The following is a 13836-nucleotide window of genomic DNA, read 5'->3' as shown; positions in this document are numbered from 1 at the left end:
TGAAAAAATATGAAATTGACCAAATTTGGACATAGGAGGTTTCCGCCCGACAGCGACGATATATATTTTTTCATAACCATCCAATTAAACTTAAAAAAACTTAAAATATCTTATACTGTATCTTATTTAACTGATTCCTCTTCAGCAATAATCTGCAAAATGTCTTCTTTTAAACAAGACCAACCTTAGGTCTCTACTCCAAATCATTCATGATTTATAACCGTTTTAGTTTGAATAGTGCATTTTCATGTGTATGCTCAAAAAGGGCAGTGGCAGTTAACAGGTTGAGTAGTTCACTTTAAAAATGAAAAGTCTGTCATCATTTACTCACCCTCTTGTCATTTCAAACCTGTTAGACTTTCTTTCTTCTGCAGAACACAAAGAAGACATTTTGAAAAATGTTGTTAACAGAACGGCACAGCCCCCCCATTCACTTCTATTGTAACCAATTCGAGTGAACCCCATTGAATGTTGAAGTGAATGGGAGGCTGTTAACAACATTCTTCAAAATATAGTAAAAGTAAATGACAGAATTTTCATTTTGAAGGTGAACTACTCCTTTAATGTCAAGTGGGCCCATCACCTTAATAATAAAAAACAACATTACTCACATTCTTGAGATATTGACCAAACTTGCAAAGGCATCTTGACGAATTGTGGTCAGGCTTGTCTCATAGAGGCTTCTGGAAATGATGATCATCACAAACATTTTGAGACAACTTAACATATTAATTAGTAACAAACTCTTTAACGTCCAAAACAGAGTCCATAAAAATGCAAAGGAAAACGTCTTGGTTACGGATGTAACCTCGGTTCCCTGATGGAGGGAACGAGACGTTGTGTCGAACCGACAGAATGGGGTTTGTCTTGAGAACCTATCATCTTCTGAGTATTTAGAAAAGGCCAATAAAAATTGGCGAATGAAATTTGCATGCCGCTCGACCGGGTATAAGAGGGAAGCCGGCGTGCTCATTCATTCACCTTTGGTCTGAGGAGCCTAAAGCATCCTCCCCCGACCGCTGGGGTGGGCGGCCAGTGTTGTGGCATGAGGGACACAACGTCTCGTTCCCTCCATCAGGGAACCGAGGTTACATCCGTAACCAAGACGTTCCCTTTCTGTCGGTCTCTGACGTTGTGTCGAACCGACAGAATGGGGTTCCTATGGAAAACGCCACAGCACTGAGCCGCGTCACAATCTCTGCGGAGCGACGTTGACTGGCCTGGCCGAGTCAGACGAACACGCTAACGTCGAAATTATGACCTTCCAGTGGAGAGGAAGGGGGACCCAGAGCTTTCCAAAAAAGTTGGGAAGCCCCCCACGCCGGCCGTCACGGGCGGAGGCCTATTCTCTAAACATGCGAGAAGCCGCCCGGCACCGTAACGGGCCACTGGGTAAGCATTATTCCCCCGGGGGAAAAACGCTGCAGAGAGCCACTACCTACCGTAGGGAGGAATTAGTGGAGACACCACATGGTCTCACCATCAGGGGAGAACTCATGGGAGAATGTGCGGACTGCAGGAGTTAACCGCAAGGTGGGAGTCCACCTGGGAGGTCATGGGTTGCCAAGGTGGGAACCATTCATGAGGATACATCAGACGGAACAGCCCACGGAGGGGGGGTTACCACGTCTGGAGCACTAGGTCCGGTTAGAGCTATGTGGGAGATAACTCAACTGTTCCCCGGCCTAAGGGGGCAGGGCTGCTCTGCCCAGCCTGTCCCCGTGGAAGGTGCTTAGTGATGGATAAATGCCTGTTCTTTACCCAGAGGGGAAAGAGGGTGAGGCGTAGATGCCACTGCTCCCCCTAAGGAGGGGGAAGGGCTTCCGCAGGCGTACGCCCTACCGGCTGCCGGTCCACACATTGCCCTTGCAGGATGCGGCTGACACCGGTTCCGCGCGTAGGTATTAGAACCTCACGGAGTTGTTAGGCATAGCCCAACCCGCAGCTCTGCAGATGTCTGCCAGTAGAGGCGCCCTGAGCCAGTGCCCATGAGGGGTGTGCTCACCCCAACGGGCAGGGGCGAATGAGATCGGTATGCCCTAACGAGGGCATCCACGATCCAGTGCTCCAGCCTCTGTTTGGAGACAGCCCTCCCTTGCTGACCTCCGAAACAGACAAAGAGCTGCTCAGAGCTTCTGGGCTCTGCGTGCGGTCCAAGTAGAGGCGCCGTGCGCGTACTGGACACAACACGGATAGGTTGGGTCTTCCTCCCCGGTGGGGAGCGCCTGCAGGTTCACCACCTGGTCTCTCGGGAGAGTGGTGGGAACCTTGGGCACGTAGCCGGGGCGGGGTCTCAAGATAACGTGAGAATCCCGGCCCCGAGTTCTAGGCAATCTGTGACACGGAGGGTGCTTGTAGATCCCCTACCCTCTTGGAGGTGAGGCCATGCGGAAAGCCGTCTTTATCAAGACTGAGAAAGAGCGTCAACCCGAGAGGCTCGAAGGGGGCGGGGCCTCTTGAGGCCCGCCACCTAGGTCGCAAGAGGGTACGGACCGCGGATAAGGTGGTCACCCTCTCGCGCCCCTTAGGAACCTAATGACCAGGTCGTGCTGTCCCAGAGGCTACCCAGCACTTGGGTCATGATGAGCGGCCGTAGCGGCTACATACATTCCCAGTGTGGAGGGGGAAGAGGTTACTCCCCACGTCTCTCTTGAGGATGGGACAGCTCGTACCCGACCGAGCAACTCCGCGTGTCTTCTCGCCGAGAAGAGCCCCAGGACGAGAAGAGGCACCACCTATGGGCGTATAGCCGCCCAGTGGCCGAAGCCCTAGCCTGAGTGACGTCCCAACCAGACCGGGGGTGGGTCACTCAGGATCTCCTCGTCCCGTCCAGACATGGAGACCAGGTTTTGCCTGGGATGCCGTAACGTGCCCCTTCCCCTGGGGAAGCAGTTCGCCAGGGGGAGCGGCCAGGGGGGAGTTGTTGTCAGAGCCTTAGCTCTGAGAACCAAGTCCTGGTTAGGCCAAAAGGGGCGTAACTAGTACCACTTGATGCTCCTCTTCCCTGGCCTTGCACAGGACCTGTGCACTGAGGCTCACTGGGGGGGAAGCGTACTTCCGCTTGTCCCGCGGCCAGCTGTGCGCAAGGGCATCCGTGCCAAGGGTTGCCTCGGACAGGGAGTACCAAAGCGGACAATGGGTGGAGTCCGGGGAGGCAACAGGACCACCTGTGCCTGGCCGAACCTCTCCCAAATGAGCCGGCTGCGCGGGGATGTAGTTGCCACTCTCCGCGAGGCGTCGACTGACGAGAGAGCGCATCAGCTGTCTGGTTCAGGACACCTGGGATGTGTGTGGCTCGCAGGGAACTGATCACCTGCTGACTCCAGAGGAGGAGGCGCCGGGCGAGTCATGTTAGCTGCCGCGAGCGAATCCAATGATATACGCCACAGCAGCTGTGCTGTCCGACCGGACCAGCACGTGCTTGCCCTGCACGAGAGGTAGTAGCCTCGTCAATGCAAGTAGCACAACCAACAACTCTAGGCAGTTGAAATGCCAACGCAGGCGGGGGCCCGTCCACCGCCCCGACACTGCTTGCCCGTTGCACACGGCACTCTAACCCTGCAGGGAGGCATCCCAAAGGGGACCCCTGTCCGCAAGAAGGTCATGGAGATCAGGGGGTTAGGGTGTGTCGGCAGAAAAGCGTGATGACCATACGCCTGCTGCTGGTGTGCCGCTCTCCAAGGAACTTGACTCTGTAGCCAGTGTTGGAGCGGTCGTATGTGCATCGACCCGAGGGGGACCACCACCGCCGAGGATGCCATGTATCACAGGAGCCTCTGAAATTGTTTCAGGGGGACCGCTGACTGTCTGAGAGCTTCAGGCAGTTCAACACTGATCGGGCGCGCTAGTCAGTCGCACTGCCTCTGGGAAGCCGCGTGGGTGTGGGCTTCCTCGTCGCGGGTCTCACGCCCCCCACGGGGGGTGAGCGGGGCCGCTCATGAGGACAGAGTCGAGTTCCATACCGAGAAAGAGGACGCTCTGCACCGGGGAGAGCTTGCTCTTCTCAGTTGACCTGTAGCCCCACTGATCTAGGTGCCGGAGCACCAGGTCCCTGTGTGTACACAACCGATCTCGAGAGTGCGCCAAACTGAGTCAGTCGTCGAGATAGTTTAGTACCCGCACACCTCCTTCCCTAAGGGGAAGGAGGGCGGAATCCACGACCTTCGTAAAGAATCGTGGAGACAGGGACAGACCGAAGGGGAGGACCCTGTACTGATATGCCCGTCCCTCGAACGCGAACCGTCGGAACGGCCGATGTCGAGGGAGGATCGAGACATGAAGTACGCGTCCTTCAGGTCGATTGCCATGAACCAGTCCTGACACCTGACGGACGTCAGGATGCGCTTCTGCGTGATCAACCTNTTAATTACTGCAGTTACAGTTTTTCTCGATTGCTTAAACACATTTCTTGAAATTATGCCTTGTATTCTCAAAACAGTGAAAAAAATCCATAACGTCTCACCCAATTCCCCAAACATCCTATTTTCGGGTCAAAATGAAGCTCTCTTCTCAAACCATTCAAACTTGCTGAAAAACCAAGCTTTCCTCCCCAGATATGACACACAAGCCCTCAAAAACACCCACACTGCAACATAGTCTTAAGACACTGGTGAGATCAATTCAAAACACTGTTACTAAAATACCTCTTATTGGGATTCGAGAATAATTTGACAGACTTAGTGTTTATTAGAATATACAAATAAAAGAGTGACAGAGTCAAAGTCAAGAATGAGCTTTAGGAATAAAATAAAAATAAAACATTACACTACTGTAAAGTAGATGAAGATGATCTTACAAGACAAGAAAAGTTCAAAAACCAAAGAACAATTAAGTAAACTGGTCATGCAACACAATTCAGTACACATCTGCACAAATAACATTTACAGTCAGGCATTTAGCAGATGCTTTTATCCAAAGCGACTTACAGAGAAGATAAAGGAAACAAAACAGTGAGGCGATTTGTCAATAGGAGGCGATGTAAAAAATATGGCATCCTCTGCACCTTTGGCCCAATTTCGTAAAAGTGTACTATTTTCTGCAAAAATACGGAACAGGTAAAAAAGGCTACAAATGCACATTTGTAAACTTGATAATCACAAATTTGAGGGTGTACACATGCTACAGTTTACTGGATACAGAATAGTGAAATTTCTCTCATATAAAGTGTGTACTGTGATTATACTGTCTATAATGTTTACTGTAAGTAGTATAAAGCGCAGTAGATGATTCTAGGATGCACATTACCTGTGCTCCTATTGATATTATCCTGAGATTCTGATTGGTGTGTCATCAGTTTTGCAACTGAATGTTTACTGATGGACAAATGTGTGCTATTTGAGTTTACAATTGACACTTCAGTTATTATATTGTGTGTTTGTGTTTTCTGAATGAGAACATGGTTAAACCTTTGCAAATTGAGGCTGTTTGTGTGTGGGGTTTGTACAAGTTGGTGTATTGTTCTGAGATGTGTTTATGGTTGTCAGAAAATGGTGATTGTTTCATGAATTGTGTGTTAGCAATCGAGAAAAACTGTAATATGCAAACCTAGAACTTTAGAAAACGTTAGGAAAGAGTTTAAAGTAATAAAATATTAAAGTTATGTTTTATCATGCTGATACTTGGTCGTTTATAATGATGTATTAAAACTGTTACTGCTGGATTTCATTTTACATGAAATTGACACGAAAAATGATTCTAGTTAAAAAAAAAATCTGTGAAATTTAAAGGCTATACTCACTTTGACACACATAAGGGATATGGTATTGGACAGCTGGTCGTTATTTCAGAATTATCCAATCAAAGTCATTTATATCGTTTAGTGGACATTAAACAAACACTTTTGAGTAAAGAATGCAACAATTTATGTATCAAAATGTATTTAAAAAAAAACAATTTAAAGAATTTGCCAAAGTGATTTAGTGCACAAACCACAACGACAATGACTAACGAATACATTAACCAGTTAATTTTGTATCTTGGTTGATCTGACAACAGGCCTGTATGAAGGTAATAATGTGTGAGTGAAGTGATATAAAGTTCCTTTACACACTAGGTGTCGCTGTTATTCCTCTGTTGTCTATTGATTTAATGAGACCACTAGTCTGTAACATGTAACAGGTGAACACAATGGGTGCATCCCAAAATCACATAGGGGGAGACCAGGTATGGTTGTCCTATCCACACTGGAGACATTCATTTTCAAGACCTTGGAACTGAAGAGTGGTCTGCAAATCCTAGTTGACCTTGCAGAGGCAGTTTTCATGGTAAGAACATTAATTTATTGAAGTATCTTTATCAGTTACCCAAGAATTGCATTTATTTATTTGGATGGAAATGAATAGCTTTGTATTCTAGGCTTTACAGTTATGATCTGTGACTTTATGAGAGTTTTTTTTACTTTGTAAAAATTGACTTCACTATTATAAAGCATATGTCATACTTTTACTCCACTACATTTAATAAATACATGTTTACACGTTTTTTACCTTGCATGATACAGCATGTAAGTACATTGAAAATCTAATACACATCTGCGTTTGTCTCCATGTGTGTGTGTGTGTATATATATATAGATAAATCGTATATGTTTTCTTTGCATTCTTATCATTTCAGGCACTCAAAACAAGATTTGCAGAGGTGCTGGAAAGTGAGGATGCTATCTTGGCTTCGGACACAGGACAGGAAGGACAAGGCCAAGACAAGTCTGCTGGCAGAGTGCCGGAAACTTGTCATAGAACAAGACCAGCAAGCAGATACCACTACCAGCACATCAACACGCCACATTAGCAGAGACTCTACCATAGAGGATGAATTATTTTCCATTGAGGATGACACCTTTTCTACCGCTGAAAGTCAATTCACAGATTATTTCAAATCAGGAGCACAAGAGATAGACTTTCTAAATGGATTTGCTCTGATAAAGAAGATTTCACTCAATATTTTAATAATAAACGATGGTTTAATATTAAGGATGGATGAATGGATAGCTTAGTTTGTTAGATGACTGGGTTTGGTAAATGGATTGCTATGGTGGATGCCTGCATGGATGTTTAAGTGTTAGGAAGGAGTGAATTGATTGATGAATGAATGAATTTTTTGGATTTATGTGGCAAATGACAGTGATTTGAATAGAGGCAGAGGGGATTACAACAGTGCCCTCTGCTGAACCTCTACTGTGAGAACACTTGTGCGACTTGTATTATGGTCATTGGTAGAGAGTGGTAAGGATGTTTATATTTTATTTGCCCTACAAAGAGTGAACTTTATTATTATTTATTTTTGGTACATTGTTCCATTGTTTGGTTCATTATATTGAGAGCACTGTTTACTTAAGTGAGGAAGAAAATACTTCAAGTAGGCTACAGTATGTCTACCAGTTATTTTATGTTTAAGTTAAGTGACAGTTATCATTTTAATTTGCACTACAAAGAGTGTTTGTATATTTTATATGATTNGTTCTCTTTCTATTCTTATCCTTTTGGATCTTAGTGCTGCTTTTGATACGGTCAACCACAACCTTTTACTCCAACGTCTGGAAACTGTCTTTGGTGTTTCTGGGACTGTCTTAACATGGTTTAGATCTTACCTCTCCGATCGTCAACAGTTCGTATGTATGCGTGGTAGCCGGTCTGAGACTGGTTTTGTCTGTACGGGTGTTCCTCAAGGTTCAATTTTAGGTCCCTTACTTTTTAGCATTTACATATTTCCACTTGGATTGATTTTAAGATCACTTGGGATTAATTATCACTTTTATGCAGACGATACTCTGATTTACATTCACTCTAAGCCTAGTCAAAATTGGGATGTTCCTTTTTTAACACATTGTATTTTGTGAGATGAAATCATGGCTGTCCCAAAACTTTTTGTGTCTTAATAGTGATAAGACTGAGGTTTTGCTTATTGGCACCTCCCATCATCTTCGCTGGTTTACTACTGAAACCATTGTAGTAAAATTGGAACATTTTACTACTAACCAAAGCTGGTTTACTACTCTTAAACGTTGATGGCTCTGTTTTGGAACCACAAGCCAAATTAAAAAATCTAGGAGTAATATTTGATTCAAGCTTGTCATTTGTCTCTCATGTTCAGTACATGGTAAAGAACTCCTACTTTCATCTCAGAAATATTGCTAGACTCCGTTCTATGTTATCCCTTTCCATGACTGAAAGGCTTATAAATACTTTCATTTTCTCCCGTATTGACTATTGCAATGCCCTTCTTGCTGGGGTTCCTAAAACCACACTTAACAAATTGCAATATGTGCAAAATTCAGCTGCTAGGATCCTGACCGGAGTGAGGAGAAATGAGCATATCACACCAATTCTAAAGTCTCTGGACCGTCTCCCGGTCAGGTTCCGAGTTGACTTTAAAGTCCTCATGCTCACATATAAGGCACTGCATGGTCTGGCCCCTCAGTATCTGTCTGCACTCTTAACTTTATACACCTAAGCATCATCTACTTTCATCACAAGCAGGTCTATTGGTAGTCCCACAGACACGGTTATGTTCTGTAGGGGACAGAGCTTTCTCATCCTATGCTCATAGACTTTGGAATGCTCTGCCTCCTCACATCAGAGATGCACAGAATTTAAATATTTTTAAATCTTATTTAAAAACATACTTTTTTAGGTTGGCTTTTTCCTGACTTTTATGTATTTAATTGTTTATGTTTATATAAGCATTTTTTTGTGTGTGTGTGTCTTGTATTATCATTTGCTTTTATGTAAAGTGCCTTGAGAAGCCACTTTAAAGGCGCTATATAAGAATAAAGTATTATTATTATTATTCATGATTAACAATCAAATGGTTAATTAATGAGAAACTAGTTGCTATGAATACAGGTGCCATCAGTTGTCTTCTTATGAATGACTTGTTTGTCATTGAGTCAGTGTTGCTGTCCTTTTTCATTCATTATTTTATTTAACCAGGTAAAAATTAATTGTGATTAAAATCTCTTTTACAAGAGGGACCTGGCCAAGACAGCAGTTACATCTAATAAATATACAAATTTACAGCAAAGCACTTAACAACAATCATAATTCACAACAACAAGCTTTCAAAGAATGAAACACATAATTTGTTAAAAGTGTCTTGAACTCGTTTAAGGATGGAAGTACAGTCAGCTTTAAAATGTTTTGTAGATTATTCCAAGCAAAAGAGGCACTATAAATAAATCATTTCTTTACTAACTCAGTCGAACCCAATGTAAAGTGAGATGTAAAAAATCGTGTGAACGTAAACTGTAGCTTGAATTTTTATCTGAAAGACTAAGAAGTAAGTAAGTAAGATGCTGTTAAGCCGCAGATTGATTTAAAAATAAAACAATACCAATGAAAACTTCTATGAATATACAAAGATGTTAAATCTGCCTTATCATATAATAAACAGTGATGTGTTTTAGTACTGCAACCAGTAATAAAACGTAAAGCACTATGAAATACAGTGTCAAGCTTTTTAAGATAGTGCGCATGAGCATTCATATATAGCAAATCTCCATAATCCAACACTGATAAAAACGTAGCAGATACCAAATATTTCCTTGCACTTAAAGAAAATAAAGACCTATTTCTGTAATAAAAACCAAGTTTAAGCCTAAACTTCGAAAGTAATTTGTCAATATGTAACTTAAAATTTAATTTATTGTCAAATAAAATGCCCAAATATTTGTAACTCTCGACACATTCAACTTTGGTTCCTTGAAACGACATAATTTCCGGGAGATTCCTTGGCACGGCTTTAGAGTTTGAAAAAATCATTAATTTAGTTTTATCAATATTTAACCCCAGCTTTAGTCCACACAGACGCAGCTGTACAATATCAAATGCTGCCTGTAAATTTTGGAGAGCTTGTAAGGCTGATGCTGCGCAACAGTATATAATTGTGTCGTCCGCATAAAGATGGTATTTAGCATTTGGGACATTATCACAAATATTATTTATGTACAAAGAAAATAAAATGGGCCCCAGAATAGATCCTTGGGGGACTCCCTTAGAGACTGGTAAAAATGATGACGCAACATCTTTCATAAGTACACACTGTGTTCTCCCTAAGAGATAATTAGCAAACCATTTTATGGCATTATCTGAAAGACCTACACTTGCAAGTCTTTTTAAAACAATGCTGTGATCAACTGTGTCAAACGCTTTTGCAAGGTCAAGAAAAACGGAAGAGCAAAATTGCTTACAATCTAAGGTATTTATGATATCACTAAACACTTTCATAGCAGCAGTAACCTTACTATGCTGCTTCCTAAAGCCTTTGTTACCAAACACCAAGTAACTAAATTAGGATACAATTACAAGTCATTTGCAAACTGTAAAACATTAAACTGTTGGTAACTTTAAAACTAACCTTCATCTGGGAGATCACAGCCAGGCATATGTGAATATTGGATCTGTTAACTGGTTCCATATGTCAGATTTATTGCATGACTTGGGCAGAGAAAAGCTGTTGCTATAAAATATTGTTTACTTAATCAACAGAATCAGTGTAATGCTGAAGGGACAGATCAAATAGGCCAATTGATGGAGGGTTTGTGAAGAAATGTCATGCTCCCTTGTAAAAGTATGTTGTAGTATTTTTAAAATACAAAAATACAGTAGTTTATTTTGATACATTATGTGGCCGCTGTATTTTGTAGTTTATTTTGATACACTTAAACGTAAGGTATTTGGTATTTTATTTTAAAATACATTTTGATGTATTTTTGCCCAGCCCTGTATACAGAGGTGGGTAGAGTAGCCAAAATCTTTACTCAAGTAAAATTACAAGTAACTAGAGAAATTGTTGCTCAAGTAAAAGTAAAAGTCACTAGTTTAAAAATTACTTGAGTAAAAGTAAAAAAGTACGCAATGAAAAAACTACTCAAGTAGCTAGTTACTTAGTATCTGATTATATAGGCCTACTATTCATAAAATTTATCTTAACGCCGATGTTTTAATATTACATTTTAATCATTTGTATTATCATAAGCAGATATCTTTGCAATATACACACAGAGACTAAAGAATAGACACAGAAGAGACAAGCATTTCTNAGTTTTACTGATGCTTGACATTTTAAGAAAGTTTTATTGAAAGATAAATGTGACTCTTTTTTTGAAAACTAATGCTTATAAAGAGCTATGCAAATTAAAAAGTGAAAATGATGTTAAGCCAGTGATCTGATATATTTTTAGGTTTCTTGTCAGAACACAAAAGTTTAGCATAAAACACGGATGATGTGCAGATGAGATGATTCACACTGAAGATGCAGCAGTTTGATATTCATAGACATGTTCATCTGTGTGTTTTTACTTCCTCTTTCTGTATCATTGCCTCTTAGTTATGTATTAACTGTAGTGTAAATGCAGCTTAGATTTGTAGTTTTCTAAAAATCTAATAACAGTGACTTCTGAAACGTGCTTTTTGTTAAGTATTTCACACAAATCTGCAGAAGCACATCATCTCCACACAAAGCATCAAAGCATCAGAACTCATTCACAGAATGTGTGATGAATGAAACTTCCTGGAAGTGTTTAGCTGGTTGCTGTGATGTTCTCAGCGGTTGTTTACTGAGCCTGTCAGCAGAAGACTTCATGTGTTACTCTGACTGAATGGCGATGAGACTCATTGTGGTTTTGGTTTCCTTTTTATTTTTAGTTCAGCAGTTGTGCACAAATCTTTACAAACCTCGTCACTACATCATTATTATATGTGCAGTTATTGACAAATAAATGCATTACATCATTTAACGCTTTATGAAAATGTCACACTCCTACATTTGTGTATGCCCGTGTGACGTTTCATTTGTAGATGTTTTCTAGCACATGTATGTAGTTGATGGTGTTATAGAGGAAGTGTTTGAGTGTTTAACACAGTGTGTTTGTTGAAGTGTGTCATCAGTAGATCAGTATGGAGTTCAGTTCTCTTCTTCTAGTGCTCTGTGAGTATGATCTATTATCTTCTATTTTCTTGTATTTCACTGCACCTGTACGACATCAACTGATTTGTGTTCGTGTATTTTTCATGGGAGTGAGATGATGTTACTTCAGTTTGACGATGTTTGTCCTCACTCACTCACTCAAGCGTTACTGTAGACAACACAAACTTAAGATATATATATATAACATAATGTTAAAGTCTCTGATGCACAACCACAAGTGTACATGACAGAAAACAGCCAGTGTACTTTAAATGTAGTAAAACATCCCTAACAGCAGATGCAGCACAATTCAAAGAAGTGAGATGAGAAAAATCACACATCAACTAAAGAGGAAGAAAAGAGCTTAAGAGCTATTTTTTCTTTTGCAAAATTAGAATTCACGTCTCATGGTGGGTTTGCCGGTTTTAGCGATGAATTCGATAAATGGAAGGTGGAAAATGGAGGACAAAACAAACAACCAGATAAACCTGAAATGCTGCTAAACCTTTGTTGACCAAATCCTCATCATCTTCATACATTTTTCTACTATATGTTACAAGTTTGTTAATAAAATTGTGTAAATATTATTGCTGGCAATGGTAGAACATTTACATTTTGAGACAACAGGATGCTTGACCCTCTGGCACCCCCTTGTGTTTGTCACTGTCTGTGACTGACTGTGTGCATAAGCTCCCACCAGTGAATATTTACTGAAGAAGTCTATTTGCCTTCATATTTCATGCATTATTTCTGCCTTCTCAAAATTGGACACTTGCATATGGTTTCCATGTTGGATTAAGCGAGTGTGTAGGGAGTGTGGGCATCTATACTTCCTGTTCACGTCTGTATATACGGTGATAAATACACTGACAAGTGCAGACTAAAAGGATAAATATATAATGTTATTCCAACAACATTAGGATAAAGCAAAGTGAATATGTGATGCGATGACAGTATTGACTCAATACAATAGTCATGTTTATTAGTGTAATGATGTGTTCAACAAGTGTTCCCATATCACCGTCTTCTTTCAGCAAAACCACAATAAAGGCGTATTCACTGCTCATAATTCTTGTAGAAAAATCAATTTTACTTCTTTGTTTAAAATCAGCTTTTCTGCTTGTTGGTCTTTTGTATTCCATTCTTCTGCTCTGTGTGTAGAATAAAACCAGTTTGTATGATTTATTTTATAAACAGAAACACTATTCTTTCTCTGTGTTCTTTACAGTGTTGATTTCAACCATCCACTCTAAAGAACCTGCAGGTGAGTCACTTTGTTTCATTTATTACATCGAGTACAATATTTATGATCTGAAAAATGATGAAATGTAAAAATAATAAACGATATATTATTATAGAACAAGATTGAGTACCACTGAGTTTTAATCATGAATCACGAGTGAATATCTGTGTATGAAAAATATACACACAGAAATGTATTCTGCTCAGTTTTCACTGTTTTAAATATACTTGAGAATTGGCATACAGTTTAGATTGACCGTATTGTTCTGTTCTGGGCAAAAACTCTCTGCAGCCAGCATGAATAAGAGCAGATAACCCCCATAACCTGAGTAATGTTGTCATTTTATATATCTCAGATATGGATGAGTGTCGTGAGACTCCTAAACCGTGTGTTAATGGACACTGTGTGAATACTGAAGGTAGCTACAGATGTGAGTGTCGGTCTGGCTTCAGACTGGATGGAAACATCTGCAGAGGTACAGTATACAGTGCATGTGTAACGCAGTTACTCCACACAGGATGATTAAAACTAAAAACTTTAATATAAACCATAAAACGAAGAAAACACGAGGAGAGCAAGAACTTGGAAGGAGCAAAAAAAAAACGTTGCATTTTAGACTAGACAACGAACAAAGGAAGAGGCAGGGTATTAATAGTGTCCGGGTGATGACGGGCAGGTGCAGAGAAAATGAT

General features: G+C 41.1%; 2 protein-coding genes across 2 annotated transcripts in view; one reads left to right on the top strand and one right to left on the bottom strand.

Moving 5' to 3' along the window:
• The window catches only part of tshr (thyroid stimulating hormone receptor), a 38010-nt gene that overhangs the window by 16808 nt on the left and 7366 nt on the right, over positions 1-13836 (bottom strand). Inside the window, exon 2 of the mRNA XM_057353691.1 lies at positions 612-683. Within this exon, the coding sequence (XP_057209674.1) occupies positions 612-683 (72 nt within the window). The remainder of the gene's footprint in view (positions 1-611; positions 684-13836) is intronic.
• On the top strand, positions 11186-13738 carry LOC130566294 (signal peptide, CUB and EGF-like domain-containing protein 3). Its single transcript, XM_057353692.1, has 3 exons — positions 11186-11922; positions 13130-13165; positions 13500-13738. The coding sequence occupies exons 1-3, from the start codon at positions 11892-11894 to the stop codon at positions 13664-13666; spliced, it is 234 nt and encodes a 77-aa protein (XP_057209675.1). The 5' UTR covers positions 11186-11891; the 3' UTR covers positions 13667-13738.

This window comes from Triplophysa rosa, linkage group LG15 (genome assembly GCF_024868665.1).
Source record: "Triplophysa rosa linkage group LG15, Trosa_1v2, whole genome shotgun sequence".
Taxonomy (NCBI): Eukaryota; Metazoa; Chordata; class Actinopteri; order Cypriniformes; family Nemacheilidae; genus Triplophysa; species Triplophysa rosa.
Note: the sequence above shows the minus strand (reverse complement) of the source record. Positions and strands in the feature narration are given on the sequence as shown.